The sequence below is a fragment of the Blastocystis hominis genome, assembly GCF_000151665.1.
Source record: "Blastocystis hominis, Singapore isolate B (sub-type 7) whole genome shotgun sequence assembly, scaffold_20".
In the NCBI taxonomy this organism is placed as follows: Eukaryota; class Bigyra; order Opalinata; family Blastocystidae; genus Blastocystis; species Blastocystis hominis.
Window position 1 is genome coordinate 57,118 of NW_013171828.1, and position 18,788 is coordinate 75,905.

Consider the following 18,788-nt stretch of genomic DNA (forward strand, 5'->3'; position numbering starts at 1 on the left):
TGCACTTTTCAGCCATTGAATAAAGCGGTTCATTTATGAACGAGATCAAGGAACTAAGGAAACCAGCCAAGCGAAAAGGTGCAACTCGAGTGATCATCAGTTCATTCAAGAGAAACATATACTTCATCGATCTCATCGATTTCTCTTCCAAACAAGACAAATGGATTCAGGAAGTGTTGGGCAGACAGAAGAGTACAGGATTCCACAAGAATCGTGGATACAAGTATGTCCTTGTATGCATTGATGGATATTCGAAATACCTGATGGCTCGGCGACTGAAGAGCAAGAGTGCCACAGAAGTCACTCATGCAATGAAGGATATCATTCAAACATACGGTGCACCAAAGCATATTTGCTCTGATCGAGGCACCGAGTTCACCAATGCCATCTTTCGTACCAACATCTTGGACAAGTATGACATCACCATGTATCACATGGATTCAGCGAATAAAGCAGTACTAGCCGAACGAGCAATCCGAGATATCAAGGAAGACATCATGGTTCCATTCAATCAATCGAAAGGTGTATGGTTCGACTTGATTGATGGTGCGGTTCGTAGACACAATGCAAGGAAGAACAGAGACACCGGATATACACCAAATGACATTTGGAACAACAACATCTTGTACACGGAGAAGACAGAACCATCCAACATGACAGCGAAGGACACGACGCCTCAATTCGATGTGGGTGATTATGTTCGAGTGACACGAAGACCTCGCGTTCTGGAAAAGCGATCATTGACGAGCAAATGGTCTCAGGACTTGTATGAAGTTGTTGACATTGACGATCGATTCATGCCATTGATGTACGAAGTGAAGAATATGGAAAGCGGTAGCAAGCAGAAGTGCTATCATTGGGAACTCCTGGCAAGCAAATGCAAACCACAGCCAGCACCACCAGTCACGCGATCCAAGAGTCGAAAGGAACCCAATGCATTGCGAGATGCAGCAAGGTCACATCGACCCATTACGAGGAGCCAGAATGGGACGACTTCGTGGGAAGCCTCCGCTTTTCCCGGGGGCGATGTACATCGCCCCCTTCGTCGTCCAGGCGGAACGAAGTTCCGCCACAGAAGAAGCAGAAGAAGCGTCCCCAAGATGTTCGAAAACGATCGTAATGCTCTTTACACCACCTAGAAGCATGAGAGGAAGATTCGAATACGTACGAAGGACAGGAGAGTTGTAGGGGGAAGCGTTGCTTCCCCCAATATTCACAACAGCATAACCAGTATGAGACACAAGACTATTCAATGTATCGATGTACGGTCTGTCTAGGATAGGCGTGTTGTCAAACGTGACTAGCACTCGATAACCCTTTTCAACCACCGATTCGATTGACGTGCAATCGTTGAACATGTCTTCAGGAAGGTACGTTATGACAGTCGTGGTTATCAGGTACGATCCGGACGGCATAGGCGGCATACCATCACCACCCCACTCGCTATTGAATGATTCGGTAGCTTCTGGCGTGTACTCGAAGACAAATGCTTCGTTCGCTTTCACGATACAAGCCGCACTCCCCCACGAATATTGAGGAACACCATCCACTGTCTCTCGAATTAGCACATGATGACCGTCCTTTTCTGGCATGTTGATGAGCATGTTGTCGAGCTTCTTGAACGTGTAGTTGTTTCCATTGCTGCTGAAAATGTACGACATTTACTTTTTACTTTAGATGATTTCGTTCATAAGGTTTGACATACACACCCTTCAGACACGCACCATCATCGATGAACAGATCGGACAACTCGGGAGGCACTTCATCATCCACAACTTTGAAGACCACGCGAACATAGTAGTTGGAGAAGAAGTAAACAGCACGATTCTCGGTCGTTACACCGATTATGTGAGTGGGTAGTGAATCGCCTCTCCAAAACACGTTCAGAGGCACGCCGAGCAGACCGTTGGATTCCAATTGAGGCAATAGATACTCCCATTCATCCTCGGTAAACAAAGGTGGACGAGTTTCATCCAACGTCATCTCCATGCAATCATAGTCGTGCAATATCAGACCACAGTTCACATTTGCTTGCGGAGTGCGAACACTGAAACCGAATAGACGCTCGGAATTGATCGGATACTTGGTGTGAATGATGATGTCGGCGAGTTCGATATTCTCGTCCTCACAAGTGCGTACCAGGGAAGACCATGTGTTGTTCTCTGTTTTCTTGTACTTCATTTAGGGACGCATGGAGGTTAAAAGAGAAAATATAAATATATAAATATATAAATGAATAGACCTACTCATACTTTGAATCCCAATACTGGCCGAGAAATCCAAATCAACGGAGTTCGCTTCTGGAACCTTCTCAAGCGTGGATACAAGTACGACGAGAAATTGAATCGCTTGTACGATACACCTTTACCACCAGATACGACGAAATATGTTCCCAAGTCGAGAATGCTTTCTCCCAGCAATCGCTCCATGATTATTGGTGGCACAGCATACTACGAGTTACTCCATGACAACTACAGACGCGTAAAAGGACAATGGGTGAAAATGACCAAAGAAGAAGCTGAGGCATACGATAATGATCCAGACATTAGCATTGCATTCGCTGACCCCAATTCTAGTGATTCTGATTCATCGGAATCCGAGTTCTACGACATCGATGAGTTCGAGTACGATGCGGATGGTCATGCCATTTTCCCATTCTAGGGATGCCTTCGGTAGTTCAAGGAGGAAGCCAAGCTCCTAACTATTTCACTTTGGTCACACGTGTATCACCACTTAAAGATTTTGTGACCCTTATATAAATGAGTTCACAACGCGAAGGATATACTATCAACCCTGAGACTGGAAAACAAATCAAAATCGGTGGGCCGACCTGGAAGCGATTGGCCGCCAAGTACTACATGGTCGGTGATACGTTCACCGATCAGACCATGCCTGACACGAGAGCCTATCTCTCTAGAAAGGTGTTTGGAATAAATATACCCGATGAATATATCGCCTTTTTCGCACCCTCAAAACGTGGGTTGCGTAAACGTGAAGTTGAGAAACACTATGATGACAGTGATAGTATCCCTGAGCCTCCGAAACGTCCGTCACGCAAACGAGTGCGTGATCCTGCTGGAAAGCGCAAGTATCTCGTCGTGGGAAGCAAAGCATGGAACGAGCGCTACCTCGAGTACGAGTGGGATGGGCACAAGTTCGGTGAGAAGCGACAACGCCACTTACCCGGTTATCTGAACACCGTGGAGAAGAGACGTGAAATGAGACGCAATAAGGCATACGAACGCTTCGATCGCAAGGTATCACAGGGACGATTGAGTGATGTGATCGACTCGTCACTCGGGTATGCACTCACGTATTATCACACCGTACAAGGAGACATGTACAAGGAGTGGGTGAAGGAGAAGCGCACCAAGAAGGACTTCCGTCTCAACAACGATTTTGACAACAGACTGTGGGTTCGACTACCGGGTGAGAAGAGCGATGAGGAAGTGGAACCGATCAATCTCATATTCGATGAGACAAATGAATTCAATGAAGTCTTGAAAAAGTTCATCATCAATGGTATGCGTGAATACAATCAATGTTTCATCACCATCATGGCATACAACCTCATGTGGACACATGATGGAGACTCCAAGATCCTCAACCTCACAGATGATCGATTGGGGCACCTCCGCATCGTTCGTCGAGATCGCATCGATGAGTGGATCGAGGAGTACCTGAAATGGTACCGAAACGGTGTAGAGGAACAGAAGACAGAGGGAAGTGGTTTTGTATACGCTGGTTGGATCGGCTTCCATATCGAGATGTTCCCACTACGCTCATTCGTGGGGTACAAGCAGCACACACCGTTCGTCATCGGACGCACAGCGCTCAACCCGGATTTCGATGACAACCGATGCCTACAACGGTGCCTCATTCTGGCCAGTGAAGGCGGGCATAAGATCGTCGCGAATCGCAAGATTGGCGATGCAACCGTGTACAACAAGTGGTGGAAACAACCCGACAAGTACAAGGTATTCGGAGTGACAATTCACGAGGTGGAGGAGACGATGGGCATTCGTGACAATACACCCTTCGATGCGAGTGAAGAGAAATTCGCCGCATTGGAGGCATTGTTGAAAGTATCGCTCAATGTATTCGAGGTCACACTCTTACCTGGGTACATCGATAAGTCGAAGGAACAATTCGATTTATTCACATGCGATGTCGTGTACAAAGGTAAGGGAACGAAGCTTCCTCTCTCCCTCTGCATCTTGAACGATCTGAATCTACCTGAGGGAACGCCCAAACACTTCTTGTACATCAAGGATGTGAATGATTTCAAGCATCGTATGACACGACGAAATGATGCAAAGAATAGACATCTCTCAAGAAATGTGAAATGCAGATTCTGTAACGACTTCTTCGGATCTCGCAAAGCCGTTCATGATCACGAAGTACAAACACATCGTGAACTTGTCGATGAGAGTGATCAGTACGATTTGTCGAACGAGGAGACTCGGTTGCGATTCACCAACCAGCGATATGAAATGCCAGCACCGGTTGTCGTGTACGCTGACTTCGAGTCAGCAATTGACGACAAGAACAAACACAAGCCGATCATGTTGTCCTGTCTAGCCGTGTCACGTATCCCTGCCATTGACAGCCAACTGCGAGTCTTCCATGCACCACACGAGAGCGAAGAGGATCTTCGTCCTTTCATGGATTATCTCACACAATTGCAGAGCAGAGTGAAAGACTATCTCTTCGATGAATTACCACTCGAGAACTCTCCGAGCATTGAGAGGGACTTTCGTGCAACAACCGTGTGTCCCTTCTGTCACAAGAAACTGGAGAACGACAAGGTGAGACATCACGCACATGTGGCAGGTGAATACACCACAGGAAAGGGAGGGATATGCAACTTCAAAGCTGGACAGTACATTTGCACCTGTTGCACCAAGTGTAACCTACAACTATCGTTCAACAAGAAGAACTATCGTCTACCCGTATACTTCCACAATGGATCGCACTACGACTTCACATTCATCATGAAACTCATCGCAGCTCATTCAACCTCTAGTGACTCCTTGGAAGTCATTCCAACCACTGAGGACAAGGAGATGCAGATCGAATACAATGGCATTCAATTCAAGGACTCGTTGAAGCTCATCAGCAGTCCTCTCAGATCCATCGTGGCTCAGACACTCGGAGGCAACCTCGATTTGTACGTGCACACCAAACAACAACTATGCAAGTACTGCGAATCACGAGGCAAGCAATGGAGTGACGAGTACATCGATCTGTTGACACGGAAAGAACCCATGTTCTACAGTCTCATTAAATCGTACGACACATTGAACAATACCACCATTCCTTCTCGTGAACAATGCATTGATGACATGAAGGGAGAAATGATGCCCCAAGACGAATATGAACACATGGTGAAACTGTGGAAGACCTTCAACATCAAGACATGGGGAGAGTACTACGAGTTGTACAATGTACTCGATGTAACTCTCATGGCTGATGCATTCGAGCACTTCCGTGTTACTACACTGAAGGCATTCGGTGTTGATCCGATGCACTACATCACAGCACCACAAATGGCCTATTCGCTCTTCTTAAAGGTCACAATGGAGGGCGATCATAGCGAGAGTAGCCTCATGACCCTCGCACGGAAATGGGCTCAGTACATCATGCGAATCAACGCGAATGAGGGACTTGAGGAGAAACAACTCGTGAAAGTGTTCTTGAATCGTATGAGTGAGTTCTATGAGAGCAAGGGCATTCGATTGATGGAGACAAATGAAATCGATGACTTCATGCGTCTACTCAAGAACCTGCGAGGAGGCATCACACAGATCGTGAAAAGGCATGCCAAAGTCGACCTTGACAGCACCGCCAACAACGGAGAGCAATCTTCCATCTACTATCTCGACGCAAACAACCTGTATGGTGGAGCCATGCATCGAATGATGCCTTACGAATTGGTGGGTGTACCTGAGCGACAAGAAGTAATGGAGAAGATCAATCGTGATCCGAATGGGTGGGTGCAATCACTGAAGACGTTCGGTAAATATGGGTTCTTCATCGAGTGCGACATCGAGGCACCAGTGGAACTCCATGATAAATTCAATGACTTGCCATTCTTCCCCGTACAGAAGGCGGGCATGTACTCAGACGGAATCAAGAAGTACGCAGCGAAGAACGATATTGTGGACAAGGTCAAAGAGGTGAATACACCGAAACTCATTTGCGATCTTGTACCTCGACGCAAATATCTCGTACACTACTCTCTGTTGCAATTGGGTCTTCAACAGGGTTATCACGTCACTCACATCCACCGCATCATCCGTTTCAAACAAGCACCCTTCATCTTCGAATACGTCAATATGCTCAGTGAAAAACGAGCCAAGTCCAAGACCACCGTAGAAAAGAACCTGTACAAATTATTAGCAAACTCCACCTATGGCAAATTCGTGGAGACTGGGTTGAAACGGATGAAAGTGAAGTTCGCTAACACGTGGAATGAACGTGAAGCCATCATTCAGAAGCATGGGTACGACATGATCGCCGGGACTACCATGTATTCCGAGAATTTGATTGGCATTAAGCTGAACACACCGGTGCGCAAGGTAGAGAAGCCATTCTTCATCGGGTTCGCCATTCTCGACATGTCCAAACACATCATCTACGATTTCTACTACAACGTGCTCAAGAACACATTCGACACCGTGGAGCTGTTGGGGCAGGACACAGATTCGCTCATCGTGCAGTTGAACGACCGTGGTAACATCGTCCACAAAATGTGCGACATGTACAAGTCGTTCGACTTCTCTGAATTGGACAACACGAGCTACTTCTATGGTGAACTCGTGAACTACTACGATCATGAAGTTGACAAGAGCAAGTTCCCTTCATTGGAATCATTCCTCAACTTCAACAAGAAGTTGCCGGGACCCATCTTCAAGGATGAGCACAACGGGCATCGCATCACAGAGTTCGTGGGACTAAGACCGAAGATGTACTGCTTGGTTGATGAGAAGCATGTGATACACAACGCAGCGAAGGGAGTTCCTCGCAATGTGGTGATTGATGGAGAGAGGATGAGCGTGAAGAACATCGAACTATACAAGCGCGTCCTTGAGGCAGAGAAGAAGGAAGATGCAGTGATCGAGGGCAGCTTCAAGCGTATCAACAATCAAGCATTCAACATCAGCACGAAAGAACAAACCAAGACACTCATGACTTGCACAGATAACAAACGTTGGATCTTGGACGACAACGTGCATACACTGGCATTCGGGCATTATAGACTGAAGTAAAGGAAGCAATCTTTCACTTTGGACATCCATGCATACCATGGCCTACAATGGAAGTCAGGTTAACATTGCAGGAATTGGCCGAAATTGGCAGTCATGGGTTTCCGCGCGTTTCTTGTTATGGACAATAAGGTAGCCAGGCAGGTAATGGCAGAAAATGGCAAAAAATGGGTTGCCGCGGTTATTTGGTAGGAAATGGATTTTCGCGCGTTTTACGCCTTTTCCCTACTACTTTCAAGCTGTCATTATCAATGGTGGATGTGCTTCCAGAAGTCACCTCTCCTTCCACGCCCACACGGTACACTTCAACACCGTTCAGATACACAACCACACCCGCACGGCAGTTCATGTTCAGCTTGTAGCTGTTGTAGCCCTGGATGGTGTCCATCTCCACAGTCGAGCGGAACAGCCACACAGACTGCGACACCGTGTTGCCTTCGGTCAGAGTCGTCCACGAATCGCCGAACTCCACAGTGTTCCATCCCTCAGGCACCGTTCCGTCAGCCAGATAGGTCCACTTGTCCATCTCTCCGCTCATCAAGAACTTGTTCGAGAACGTGATGCGATCGCCGTTTCTCATTCCAGAATACACTCCAATGAAGTAGCTCGCCGCAGTGTGCGTGTAGGTGTTCAGCGTGATGGACGATCCGTCCACCCATTTCTCAAATCCATTCTCCGTGTGGAAGACCATCTCATAGCTTCCTTCAGGCAGACAGAAATAGTCGGTCTGGGAGGACGACGACGTGTCAGTTCCAGTGTAAGAATTGTACACTTCGATCAGATTGACCGACTCCACGACTTCTCCGTTGGACACGATATCGTAGCTCTGGCGAGCACGGCGATTTCCCTTGATCGCATCGATCTTCACACGACGATATCCATTGCCCAAGCAGGTATGGAAGTTGATGGAGAGCTCGCCGGTCACAGGCTCCTCCGCACCCGCCAGCGTAGCCGACACGGTGTAAGTCTTCTGACCCACCTCCACACCCGAAGGCACGGTTCCCGCAATGAGACCGGAGTTGGGGTTGATCGACATACCCTGAGGAAGAGCGGGGGTGATGCTCCAGTCGGAGAATCCCTTGGAGACGGTTCAGAATTCTATTACTGATAACGATCAAATTGATAGTTCCATTATTCAAAATGTACAGGCATGCTGGAATGAAGAAATGAAACCAAATGGCTGGATTTCACTCATATTGAGTAATAGAGAATTTGTAGTATTGCGATTCAATAATGGAGTATTCATGAATCAAGGATTTGTGGTCAATGAGCAGAAAGTGTTGAAAGTGTTTGGAAATCATCAAATTGGTGCTATTTCGTATAATGGAGAACAATCCATAGAAGTAGCAGAAGAAGGAATCGTGGATTTGGATCATGGAAGTCGATTTGAAGGATTGGTATTGACAGAAAACAAGTTTGGAATTCCATTTGGATATGGTGAAATGTATGATGATGATGGAATATTGGTGTACAAGGGCATAATGATCAATTGGAAACGATTTGGGTATGGAACGAGTTATCATGATAATGGTTTGATTGAATATGAAGGATATTGGTGTGATGATAAGCGATTTGGAATTGGAAAAGTGTATGATCGATATGGTAAATTAGTGAATGAATGTGAATGGTATAATGGAATTGAAAGTATTATTGAATATGTAGGGAATGGTTCAGAACCACTGAATATCGGAATCAAACATTTGACACTGAGTGACAATTGTGTATTGGTTGATTGGGATGTTTCATTGTTGTATAATTTGGAATCAATCGAAATTGGCGATGAATGTTTTGGATCGGTGCAATCATTCAAAATCGATGAATTGAATCGATTGCAAACTATCAAAATCGGAAACAATTCATTTACTCTGTAAAAAATGATGATAAAAATGGCAATTCTAGATCAATTGTGTGTGATGATCAAATAACCTGTCTTTACTCAAAATGGTTTCCACCATGCTTGCTAATCGTGTGAGAATTAATTGTTATAATATCATTTCTGATATTACTTATTACTATCCTTAAATATGATTACAACCACTTATTGCTTGTCAATGCTTTCAATCTTTTTTATGATGTTTTGTATTTTAATTTTCTGAGAATCTTGAACATGATATGTTCGATCACTGCATTAACTTCGATGTTTTCTTTTACTGTTTCACATAACAAGGCTCTTTTTCATTATTGTTATCATTCATGTCAATAGATCACATTAATACAAGTTAACATGAAATCAGCATTTGATAATCACAACACAAAAAAAGAGTTCTATTGTTTATATCATTTTTGTGTGGTGTGTGAATATGATACATTTTTTAATGGCTTATATTCGTATCAATTGAATCTTTTCCTTGATTGCATTTCAATATGCTTTTGTGCCTATACACAGATAATTTTACAACTCACAAACTTCGAATGAAAAATGGCTGAACAACAGAAATTGAGTAGTTCTCACTCTGATCATTCCACAGATAATAAGCATCGTTTTCAAGTGAGCAGCTCTTCTCAACTATTTAGACCATTTTTTCCCATTCCAGATTCTGTAGCAATTCACAATCCAAACTTAACCAAATCGTCGCTCCCCTTTTTCCTGTTCCATTTCACACTATTTCCTTCAAAAAACAAAAAACATCTCACATATTACAATACATATTCGCCTCTTCATTCCCTTCTCTCCTCGTTCTCCGTTCCCTTTACTTCTTGTCCCTGATAATCCAGCATCCATTCCCTCGTAATCTTCTCCGAATAATCAAAATTGCACACACTCGCCACAAATTTCGTCAAGTTCTGGTGTCCAATTTCGTTAAACGTTCGAGGACCCAACACAATTCTGCTCATCTCCTCTCCGCCTTGCAGCGTTTTCTTCTCAACGGCCAGATAGCGTTGCCTGATCCAATCGCTCAACATCCACGAAACCTTCGCCGTGGTCTATTCAACAAAAAGAATCAGCGACACTACATCGCCAGTAATCGTTTTGAGCGTGCTTTGCAGAGCAATGGATTCGTAACCGTTGTTTAAATACAAGAAAACCAATGTCCAAAAGAGCTTGCCTAGATCGGCAGGATCGCGCTTTTTGCAGTTCTATGTCTTGAAATATGACGAAGTATACGTAGAAATTCACGATATCGTTCGAAACCAGACTGATTAGTAAAAGTTCTTTGATCGCACAGGCTAGATTCAAGATATCATCCAATAATACCCTTTTTCGTGTTCTGGCTCGTTTCAATTACATCTCCAAGAGGGACAATGCAGTATCCAAACACATCGATTAAAGCATAGTTGACTTCCCTGAGTAGAGGCCTTCTTATCAGCATTCATAAGAAGAATACATATAGGAACCGGGAGGAAGAGTATAGCTGAGTTGCTCCTGGAGTGTTTTTCTCAGAGACTCTGCTTTTATTATGTTATTATGCTGAAAGCCTTCTAAAAGGATTATACGAACTGCAGTATTTATCAAATCCTTCCTAGTCTACAACTTTAACCATGCAGCGGTAAAAACAACTTTGGAATCAATTTGCATGTACTTTGCCTCTTGGCGTGTTGTTGTGGTGATTCTTTTAGATAATGAGTTCTCATCCGGAGACAGAGCTATAAATCGTTTCAAACGCCCATTCTCCTCCTATATTATAATATTCTTGATGCTTCTACCATTTTACAAACAAAGTGAAAATTCACTGACAAAGCTATTTGTATGAACATTCGTACTACCAACAAAAGGCAAGCTCGTTCCACTAATTGTTAATTATTCAGACCCACATCAGGAATCACTTCTTCCTTTGAAGCAGTTACTCTTCTTAAAATAACACCGACAGTGTACAATTACCTTATCTATATAAGGATATGTTTATACGTTCTTGAAACTCCCAAAGGGATTGTTAGTTTATTTCATGTCTGGAAGTCGTTTACGTAGAACAGCATCGGAGATCTGTTTTTGCTGGATACTTGAGGTGATTCTATAGATAAAACAGAGATCCCCCAATCCACAGAATTGATAGGTAAAAAGACAGTGATCGTAATGATTGGCCTTCCGGTATGAATTAGCAGTCCGCTAACAATTTTAGGCCAGAGGAAAAAGTTATATTGTAAAGATGCTTCACAGATATCTCAATTGGGTTGGATACAACACTAAATCTTTCAATGCCGGAGACTATAGAAGAAAGGTATGTGATTAAGAGGTTCTAATCTTTAGTGTGGACACTCTGGAGAAGGAGCTTCTTTTTTTGACCCTCAAAACACTGCTGGCGCCCAGTTAAGAAACAGATTCGCCGTGTTTGCTTTGGATGGTAAGGATCCTGTAGAAATTGGCGATCTAGACTTGATGGCTTTTCTAATGGAGGGCGGTGACGTCGGCATCTTCGATGCCACGAACACAACACGTGAAAGACGGTAAATTCTGAATCCGGCTATTAGGGTAGGCAGCAGATTTTGGAACGTTGTTGGCACGCTGAATTCGACGTTTTATTCATCGAAAGCATCTGTGACGACCCGGTTCTCCTCAAAAAGAACTACGATATGAAACTCTCCAACTCGGGTAATTGCCATGAGCCTATCTCCCTCTCAGACTACTCGCAAATGGATCCAGAGGAAGCTCGTCGCGACTTCCAAGACCGTCTGAAGCAGTACGAGTCGATCTACGAGCCAGTGGACGAAGAGCTGGACAAAGACATTCCCTACATCAAGCTTTACAATGTTTTTTCTGCTTTGTTTCGATCGATGTCTGCGTAGGTCGGTCAGCATCTCAAAGCCAATCGCTGCAACGGCGTTTTAGAGTCCGATGTGATCTTCTATCTGCTCAATGCGCACATCCAGCCGCGCAAGATCTGGCTCTGCATTCACGGCGAGACGGACAATGATCGCAAGGGGATTCTGGGTGGCGATCCGGAATTGAACGAAAACGGCATTCTCTTCAGTAAAGACCTGCATGAGTTCATTAGCTCGCAAGGCGATGTGAGGGTGAAATCGGAGGAATGAGGCGTAGAATGAAACAATTTCGATCTTATGCGACACTTCGCATCGTGTGTACCAGACCATTAAGCCGCTGATGTATGAATACAATGTAAATTCTTTTGGTAGGTTTATTGATAACGGTAGGTGGAGTTCTGCAATTTGCTGCGTGAATTGGATGGCGGTGACTTCGATTCGATGACGTACGAGTGATCGGGTTTTGATCAAGTAGATACGAAGAAATAAAAGCGAAGTATCCCAAGGAATATCAACGCAGACAGGATAATAAGCTTCGGTATCGGTATCCTGGTAGATATAGAGTGTGGATGTAACGATAGGCGGGGAGAGCTATCTGGATGTGAAGGAACGATGTCACCGCGTGTTGATGAAGCTTGTGGGAAGTCGAGATAGCATTCTAGTGGTGGCTCACAAGGCCGTGATCCGGGTGATCATGTCCTATTTTATGGATAAACCAGGAGCGGAGATCCCATACATTGATGTGAAGATGCACACGGTGTATGAACTGGAGCCTACGGCGTATTGTACGAATACGAAGAATTATGATTTTTCGAGAAATAGCTAAATTGTTTGTTGCAAGAATTTTATTGGAAGTTTCTTGCTCAAAAACAACAGCGATTCTCTGAAAAGTCATATTTTTCCATTTTGAAAACGATGAATTTTGAAAAGATCGCGTTGGAAGTATTCCCTGAACTCGACCAGGACTTGGTACCCTACGTTGCATCCATCGTGGAGGAGAATAAGTCGGCATCTGCAGACGAGTTGGCAGATATCTTAACTCCTATTCTGACGGGGTACGACGTGGTTCCGGAGGAGGAGATTGGAATGCGTTGTAAAAAAATCCCGCCCTTGTTGAGTAAGGGTCAGAAACGCAAGCCGTACGTGTTGGAAATGCCAATAATACTCGTAGCGCTGTGGACCGCAAACCCCACAAGCTGGACCAGCCCGTCGTTCTGAGCACTATGGACGATGTCCAGAAGAAAACACAAGCTGCATCGATTTTGTGGAATGCACAGGAGGTGATTTGTCAAGAAGTGCGTCAAATCTAGTTCCAAATCAACACCAACACGGACATTGATGAGAAGAAGAATATGGAAATGCTAAAGGCTCGCAAGGAGCGTTACGAGAGACGCGTGGAGCGTCGCCGGAACAACAGTCCGCAGGAGGAAGTGTACGAAGCCGAGGCTCCGAAACTGTCGGTAAACATGGAGGCGACGGGCAAGACGATGGACATTTCGGTGAACGACGTGACGATCGGCGTTCCCGGCAAGCAATTGGTGATCGGCGCGACTTTGAAGCTAATCTACGGCCGAAAATACGGTTTGATCGGTCGGAACGGAATCGGGAAATCGACGCTTCTGCGGTGGCTTTTTCCTTTTCATTTTTCACTCCCAGACACATTTCTCGCCGTCAAATCACCGGTTTCCCCGCCCACATCAGTGTCATGTACGTCGAGCAAGAAGTACCTCCGTTTCCCCTTTTCTGCTCCCTCGCAGATCCCCGAGAGCCCCAACAGCGTTCTCCAAATGGTTCTGCAAAGCAACACCATCTACCAGCACCTCCTGGCCGAGAAGGAGTCCATCGAAGCCAAATCCAAGACCGACAGTCCAAAAATCCCCCCGATTTTCACGCCTAGGCGCGACGGAAAGCGAGCTGCAGCGGCTGCAGACGGTCTACCAAGAGATCCGCGACCGGAATCTGATCCACGCCGACGTGGTGGCGCGAGACATTCTCCGAGGACTCGGCTTTTCCGACGAGATGATCAACCAACCGACGCATTTGTTAAGCGGAGGCTGGCGTATGCGGTATTTTTTTTATCAATAAAAACCCGATCATGGGTAGCGTGTCGCTGGCTGCCGCGCTTTTTTCTTCGCCGGATCTGCTGCTGCTGGACGAACCGACCAATCATCTGGACATCGGAACGGTCATCTGGCTCGAAGATTTCCTGGAGAATTATGGAAAAACGCTGGTGGTGGTGTCCCACGACCGGCACTTCCTCAACACCATCTGCACCGACATCATGCTCATCCGCGATCAAGTTTCCACGTTTCCACTTTTTGAGGGCTAGCAGTTGTTGTACTTCCGCGGGAATTATGACGCGTATGAAAAGACGTTTGAGGAGGAGAATTTGAATCGGGAGCGTGAACGCGCGTCGCTGAAGGGTCAAATCGACCATTTGATGGTGTTTATTAATCGCTTCCGTGTGAATGCGAACCGAGCTCCGTAGAAAAAAAGAAAAGAAGAGCTGAACGATAGGCAGGTGCAGAGCAAATTGAAGGTCGTGAAGAAACTGCAGGAGGAAATGGACGCGATTCCAATGCCTTCGGAGGATCCCATGCTTCGCTTTCAGTTTGTGGACGTGTGTTCGATCGAATTCCATCATTTAATAGCCGCTCCCTCTGCAGATGCCCATCTTACAATCCAACGACGTTACTTTTGGGTGGGGAAACGTGGAAACCGTGACGGGTAGATACACTCCGGACCGAATTCTCTTCCGAAAGGTGAACTTCGGAATCGATTTTGATTCGCGGATCGGGATTTTGGGGCCCAACGGAATCGGTAAATCCACGATGGTCAAAGTAGGCGTCTCCCCGCGGGAGCTGAAGGCTAGCTTCTGCTGGGCGATCTGATCCCGCTGGAAGGGCAGGTGATTCGGAACCACAAGCTGCGGTGCGGCGTGTTCACGCAGCATCACGTGGACCAGCTGGACTTCGATAAAACGCCCTACCAGCTGATGAAGGATTTGTACCCGAAGGACGACGAGCAGAAAATCCGGTCGCAGCTGGCGCGATTCGGCGTGACGGAGGGTGAGAGGTTGTTTGAGAGAAGATGAGGGGTAGAGATGGCCGGGAGGAGGATTAAGACGCTGAGCGGAGGGCAGAAAACGCGCGTGTCGTTCGCGATGATCACAAACACAAATCCGCATATTTTGGTGTTCGATGAGCCCACGAATCATCTCGATATTGGTTGTGTTGTGGAGAGAGAGTCATGTAGAGACTATTGAGGCGCTGTCGAAGGCGCTGAACGCGTTTAAGGGAGGCGTGGTCGTCGTGTCGCATGACCAGTTCTTCATCAGTCGAGTGTGCAAGGAGCTGTGGACCATTCGCAACCAGACCATCGTGCGGTTCAACGGGGAGTTTAAGGAGTATAAAAAGCTTGTCAGTCAGGGGAAAATCTGCATTGTTTGTTTTCCAAAAATCGGGGGGATTTTGCTCAAGACACTGCTTTCACACACACATCTGTCTATTTGAAATGGAATTCCTGCCAGGAAACGAACCTGAGGAATGGCAGTATCTGGGCGAGGCAGAAAATGCAATTCCGTATCAACAGGTGACTTTGTACGATTCAATGCAGTGGAGCGACTTTCCGTTGGAAAACTTCAATGCAGCATGCAGTCAGTTTAGCGGTAATCGATTCAGATTGGATTTTATCTAGGTGCGATTGCTCTGGTGTGGAACACGAACGAAATACTCCCTCTAAATAGTGATATATCCTTGTCGACGGACATTTTCATTTTTGATTCGACAGGAAGAAAGGTTTGTGTCATCATGTGCGCTTTATGGATAGCTTGCTCAAATTCCGGGTCGTGAGTGGCAGCACTCCCGCGTGGTTGTGATGGGATGGACAATATCCGAGCGCCTCTTCCTTTTGTTTGAAGACGGAAGATTATCGGTTTTCTCGCTCATGGGAGACCGTCTTTCCGATCTGAAGCTCTTCGAGCAAGCTTTCACCGACATCGTGATGTGTGGAACACCCACCGAAAGTGGCTGTCTTTGCTACACGCGAACAGGTCGTCTGTAAGTTCTTCAATCTTCTTGCATCAATCTAACGATCAGTATCCACATTCTCTGTGACGAGGAAACGCCTTCGCTCATCGAATTTCCCTCCCTTTCTCTCGCTAGCGGCAACTCCGTGACTTCGCTCTGCTGCATTGAGAGTCGCTTCACGGACAGTGGTGATATGCTCGTTCTCGCCGCCTGCTGGGACCAGTCCGTGTTCGTCATCTCCCCATCCGACATCATCGACCTCGAAGTGAACGTACGCGGCCAGCGCACTCCTCTCCCCCTCCTAGACCTGTATCTACGGCCGAATCGTCCGCATGGCGCCATCGCCGAGTCAGCATTACATCGCTTGTTTTACGAGCGAGGGTTGGATTATCGTGCTCAGCACTTCCTTCGATAAGAAGGTTTTCCTCTCTTCTACTCACCCGCTCATTCTTTTTAGATTCTCGAGTTCAATACCCATACCGAAGATCGACCCGCCAATTTTTGCTGGTGCGGCGAAGACAGCATTGCCGCCTCCTGGAAGAACCGCGGGATTCTCCTGCTTTCTCCCTTCTGCGATTTTCTCCGCCTCGACTACGACGTTTCGCTCGAGCCGCTCTTCCTCGTCCAAGAAATCGATGCGCTCCGCGTTTATTCGCGGTTCCACCACGATCTCATCCGCGCCGTTTCCACGGTTTCCACTTTTGAGGGGTAGGTTCCACCGTCGATCTACAATGTGTACATGCCGGGCTCGCAGACGCCGGGCGCGGTGCTGCGCTCGGCCTTTGCGCGCTACACGCAGCGAGCAGGCGAACGAGACATGTGCGAAGGCATCGGAGATCTGCATAGCGAATCATTGAGCGAAGCTGTGCAAGAGTGTGTGGACGCTGCAAGGGAAGAGCTCAGCAGTTTATTGCAGGAGGAGCTGCTCCGCTCCGCGAGCTACGGAAAACGCTACTGGGACGCCCACGAAAAATCGGGACTTTTTTTGGATTTCCAGAAAACGGCTGGATTTCTCCGCGTGCTGAACGCGCTGCGAACCGCGGACGTGGGTCTGTATCTTACCGCGGGGGAGTTCGAGGTGCTTCAGGATCGATGCGTCATTTCGCGGTTATGTGCGCGTCGTCGCTACTATTTATCGGTGCAGGTTGGCTTCATTTGATTGGCCGGTTCATCCGCGTAGCTCTGCGCGTTTTCCAAAATTCCCCACGATTTCGTGCTCATCGAGTGGGCCTGCGAAAAAGTCCGACGCTCCGCCGCGTTACCCGACGGAGAATTGTTCGAGCTGGTCAAACAGCGGCTCGCGGCGGGCGTTTCGTCGGGATTCGGTCAAATCGCGTGGGCGGCGCACCAATCAGATCGCAGGGATTTGGCGTGTCGATTTTTGGCGATGGAACGGCGCGTGCAGGACCGTGTGCCGCTGTATTTGATGATGGAGCAGGAGGCGACCGCGCTGAAGGAAGCAAGCGATGCGCATGATGCCGATCTGATGCTCTTCGCTGCGCTGCAGATTTGGATTCGGTGCGGGTTTTGGAGGCGAGTAGTGACCAGCAGGTGGAAAAACGGCGCGATTCCGAACGATCGCTTCGCATCGCTGATTACCGGATTTCCAGAAATCGGGGATATTTTGGAGGAGTATCTGGAAATCCGCGGGGACGACGTGGAGAGTCTGCTCCGCGCGGAGGGCCGGTCAGCCTGGCGGGATTGTGTCACGGAACAGAATCGAAGTTCTCTGCGAACATCTCGTGTGTCGGGCGTTTCGCGGTGGAAGCGACGTGGATCGGCGATTGGCGTATCTGAAGCAGATCCAATCGGAGCTCACCGCGGTTCTGTCAGTGCGTAAAGAGCTGGATTTTTGGCATAAAACGATCACTGAACAGATGAAACTGCTGAGCTTCCAGAAGGAATTGTTCGGCGTGGTGAAGGATCGGCGCTGTCTGGAGCTCAGCGCGTTCGAGCTGGTTCGGTTCTGCTGTCTGAAGGCGCAGATGAAGCAGGCGGACCGCATTCGCGCGATGTTCAAAATCCCCGAGAAAAAGTGGGCGTTTCGCGGAGAGGAGTGAGGAAAAGGTTCTGGGGACTGAAGATAGGAGCGCTGGCGGAAGGGAGGTTCTGGGACGTGCTGTTTGCGTTCGCGAATGAGAAGAAAAGTCCGGTGGGTTATGTGCCGTTTGTGGAGGTCTGCATGAAGTATGATAATGTCGAGGAGGCGGCGCGGTATTTGCCTAAAGTGGAGGTGGAGAAGGAGAATCAGCGGTAGATTTCGGATACCAAGGAACGGCTGCATTGGGCAAAGCAATGTCGAGCATTTGCGATTGTGCTCGCGGATGCCGTGAAATTGAAGGATCGAAGTGCGCTGGAGTTTGTGGCCAAGGAGTGTGAAGATGAAGTGATTCGCATGAGTGCTGAGAAAGCTTTAAGTGGAAAGTTGTAGAGTTGTTTGTTGAGAATCAAGGATTACTGTACGGTGGATAGTTATCAGTTTGTTAGTTTTTTTTTATAACCATGAGTCAGGTGATTGATTGCAAAGTGTATGATCAAGGAGGAACATTTAGTAGAATATTCGTTCATTCTTTTAGACTTAGAAAGCACATTTCAAATTCTTGATACTGCATATCTAAATTATGCTATTCAAGATGGAGACAATATTATGATTCACTGGATTGATAATGGAAATAACCCCTTTTTAACTGTTCCTTATAGAAGTCCTTTATTCCTTAAAACTGATACTGCAAAAAGCTATTATATCAGATTTACAAATGGAAACGAGTGTTATGTAACAGAGTTTAATGATCAG

The 18,788-nt window shown here is 46.7% G+C and overlaps 5 protein-coding genes across 5 annotated transcripts; all 5 read left to right on the forward strand.

The window, feature by feature from the left end:
• Window positions 1-8,434: 8,434 nt before the first annotated feature.
• On the forward strand, window positions 8,435-9,139 carry GSBLH_T00002387001 (uncharacterized protein; the record flags this gene model as incomplete). The annotated part of the gene is made up of 1 exon (XM_013041388.1): window positions 8,435-9,139. The coding sequence occupies one exon, from the start codon at window positions 8,435-8,437 to the stop codon at window positions 9,137-9,139; it is 705 nt and encodes a 234-aa protein (XP_012896842.1).
• Window positions 9,140-11,353: 2,214 nt separating this feature from the next.
• On the forward strand, window positions 11,354-12,236 carry GSBLH_T00002388001 (uncharacterized protein; the record flags this gene model as incomplete). Its single annotated transcript, XM_013041389.1, has 4 exons — window positions 11,354-11,425; window positions 11,455-11,651; window positions 11,681-11,954; window positions 11,991-12,236. 4 exons carry the CDS (start codon window positions 11,354-11,356, stop codon window positions 12,234-12,236), a joined length of 789 nt encoding a protein of 262 aa, XP_012896843.1.
• Window positions 12,237-13,318: 1,082 nt separating this feature from the next.
• GSBLH_T00002389001 (uncharacterized protein) lies at window positions 13,319-15,478 on the forward strand (the record flags this gene model as incomplete). The annotated part of the gene is made up of 12 exons (XM_013041390.1): window positions 13,319-13,590; window positions 13,623-13,689; window positions 13,724-13,832; window positions 13,864-14,032; window positions 14,070-14,265; window positions 14,296-14,450; window positions 14,484-14,586; window positions 14,618-14,667; window positions 14,698-14,806; window positions 14,839-15,034; window positions 15,068-15,193; window positions 15,222-15,478. The coding sequence occupies 12 exons, from the start codon at window positions 13,319-13,321 to the stop codon at window positions 15,476-15,478; spliced, it is 1,809 nt and encodes a 602-aa protein (XP_012896844.1).
• A 433-nt stretch (window positions 15,479-15,911) lies between these two features.
• Window positions 15,912-17,834, forward strand: GSBLH_T00007089001 (uncharacterized protein; the record flags this gene model as incomplete). Its single annotated transcript, XM_013041391.1, has 7 exons — window positions 15,912-16,024; window positions 16,064-16,265; window positions 16,300-16,413; window positions 16,452-16,685; window positions 16,707-17,138; window positions 17,175-17,518; window positions 17,546-17,834. 7 exons carry the CDS (start codon window positions 15,912-15,914, stop codon window positions 17,832-17,834), a joined length of 1,728 nt encoding a protein of 575 aa, XP_012896845.1.
• Window positions 17,835-17,871: 37 nt separating this feature from the next.
• GSBLH_T00006510001 (uncharacterized protein) lies at window positions 17,872-18,251 on the forward strand (the record flags this gene model as incomplete). The annotated part of the gene is made up of 2 exons (XM_013041392.1): window positions 17,872-18,029; window positions 18,062-18,251. The coding sequence occupies 2 exons, from the start codon at window positions 17,872-17,874 to the stop codon at window positions 18,249-18,251; spliced, it is 348 nt and encodes a 115-aa protein (XP_012896846.1).
• Window positions 18,252-18,788: the final 537 nt, after the last annotated feature.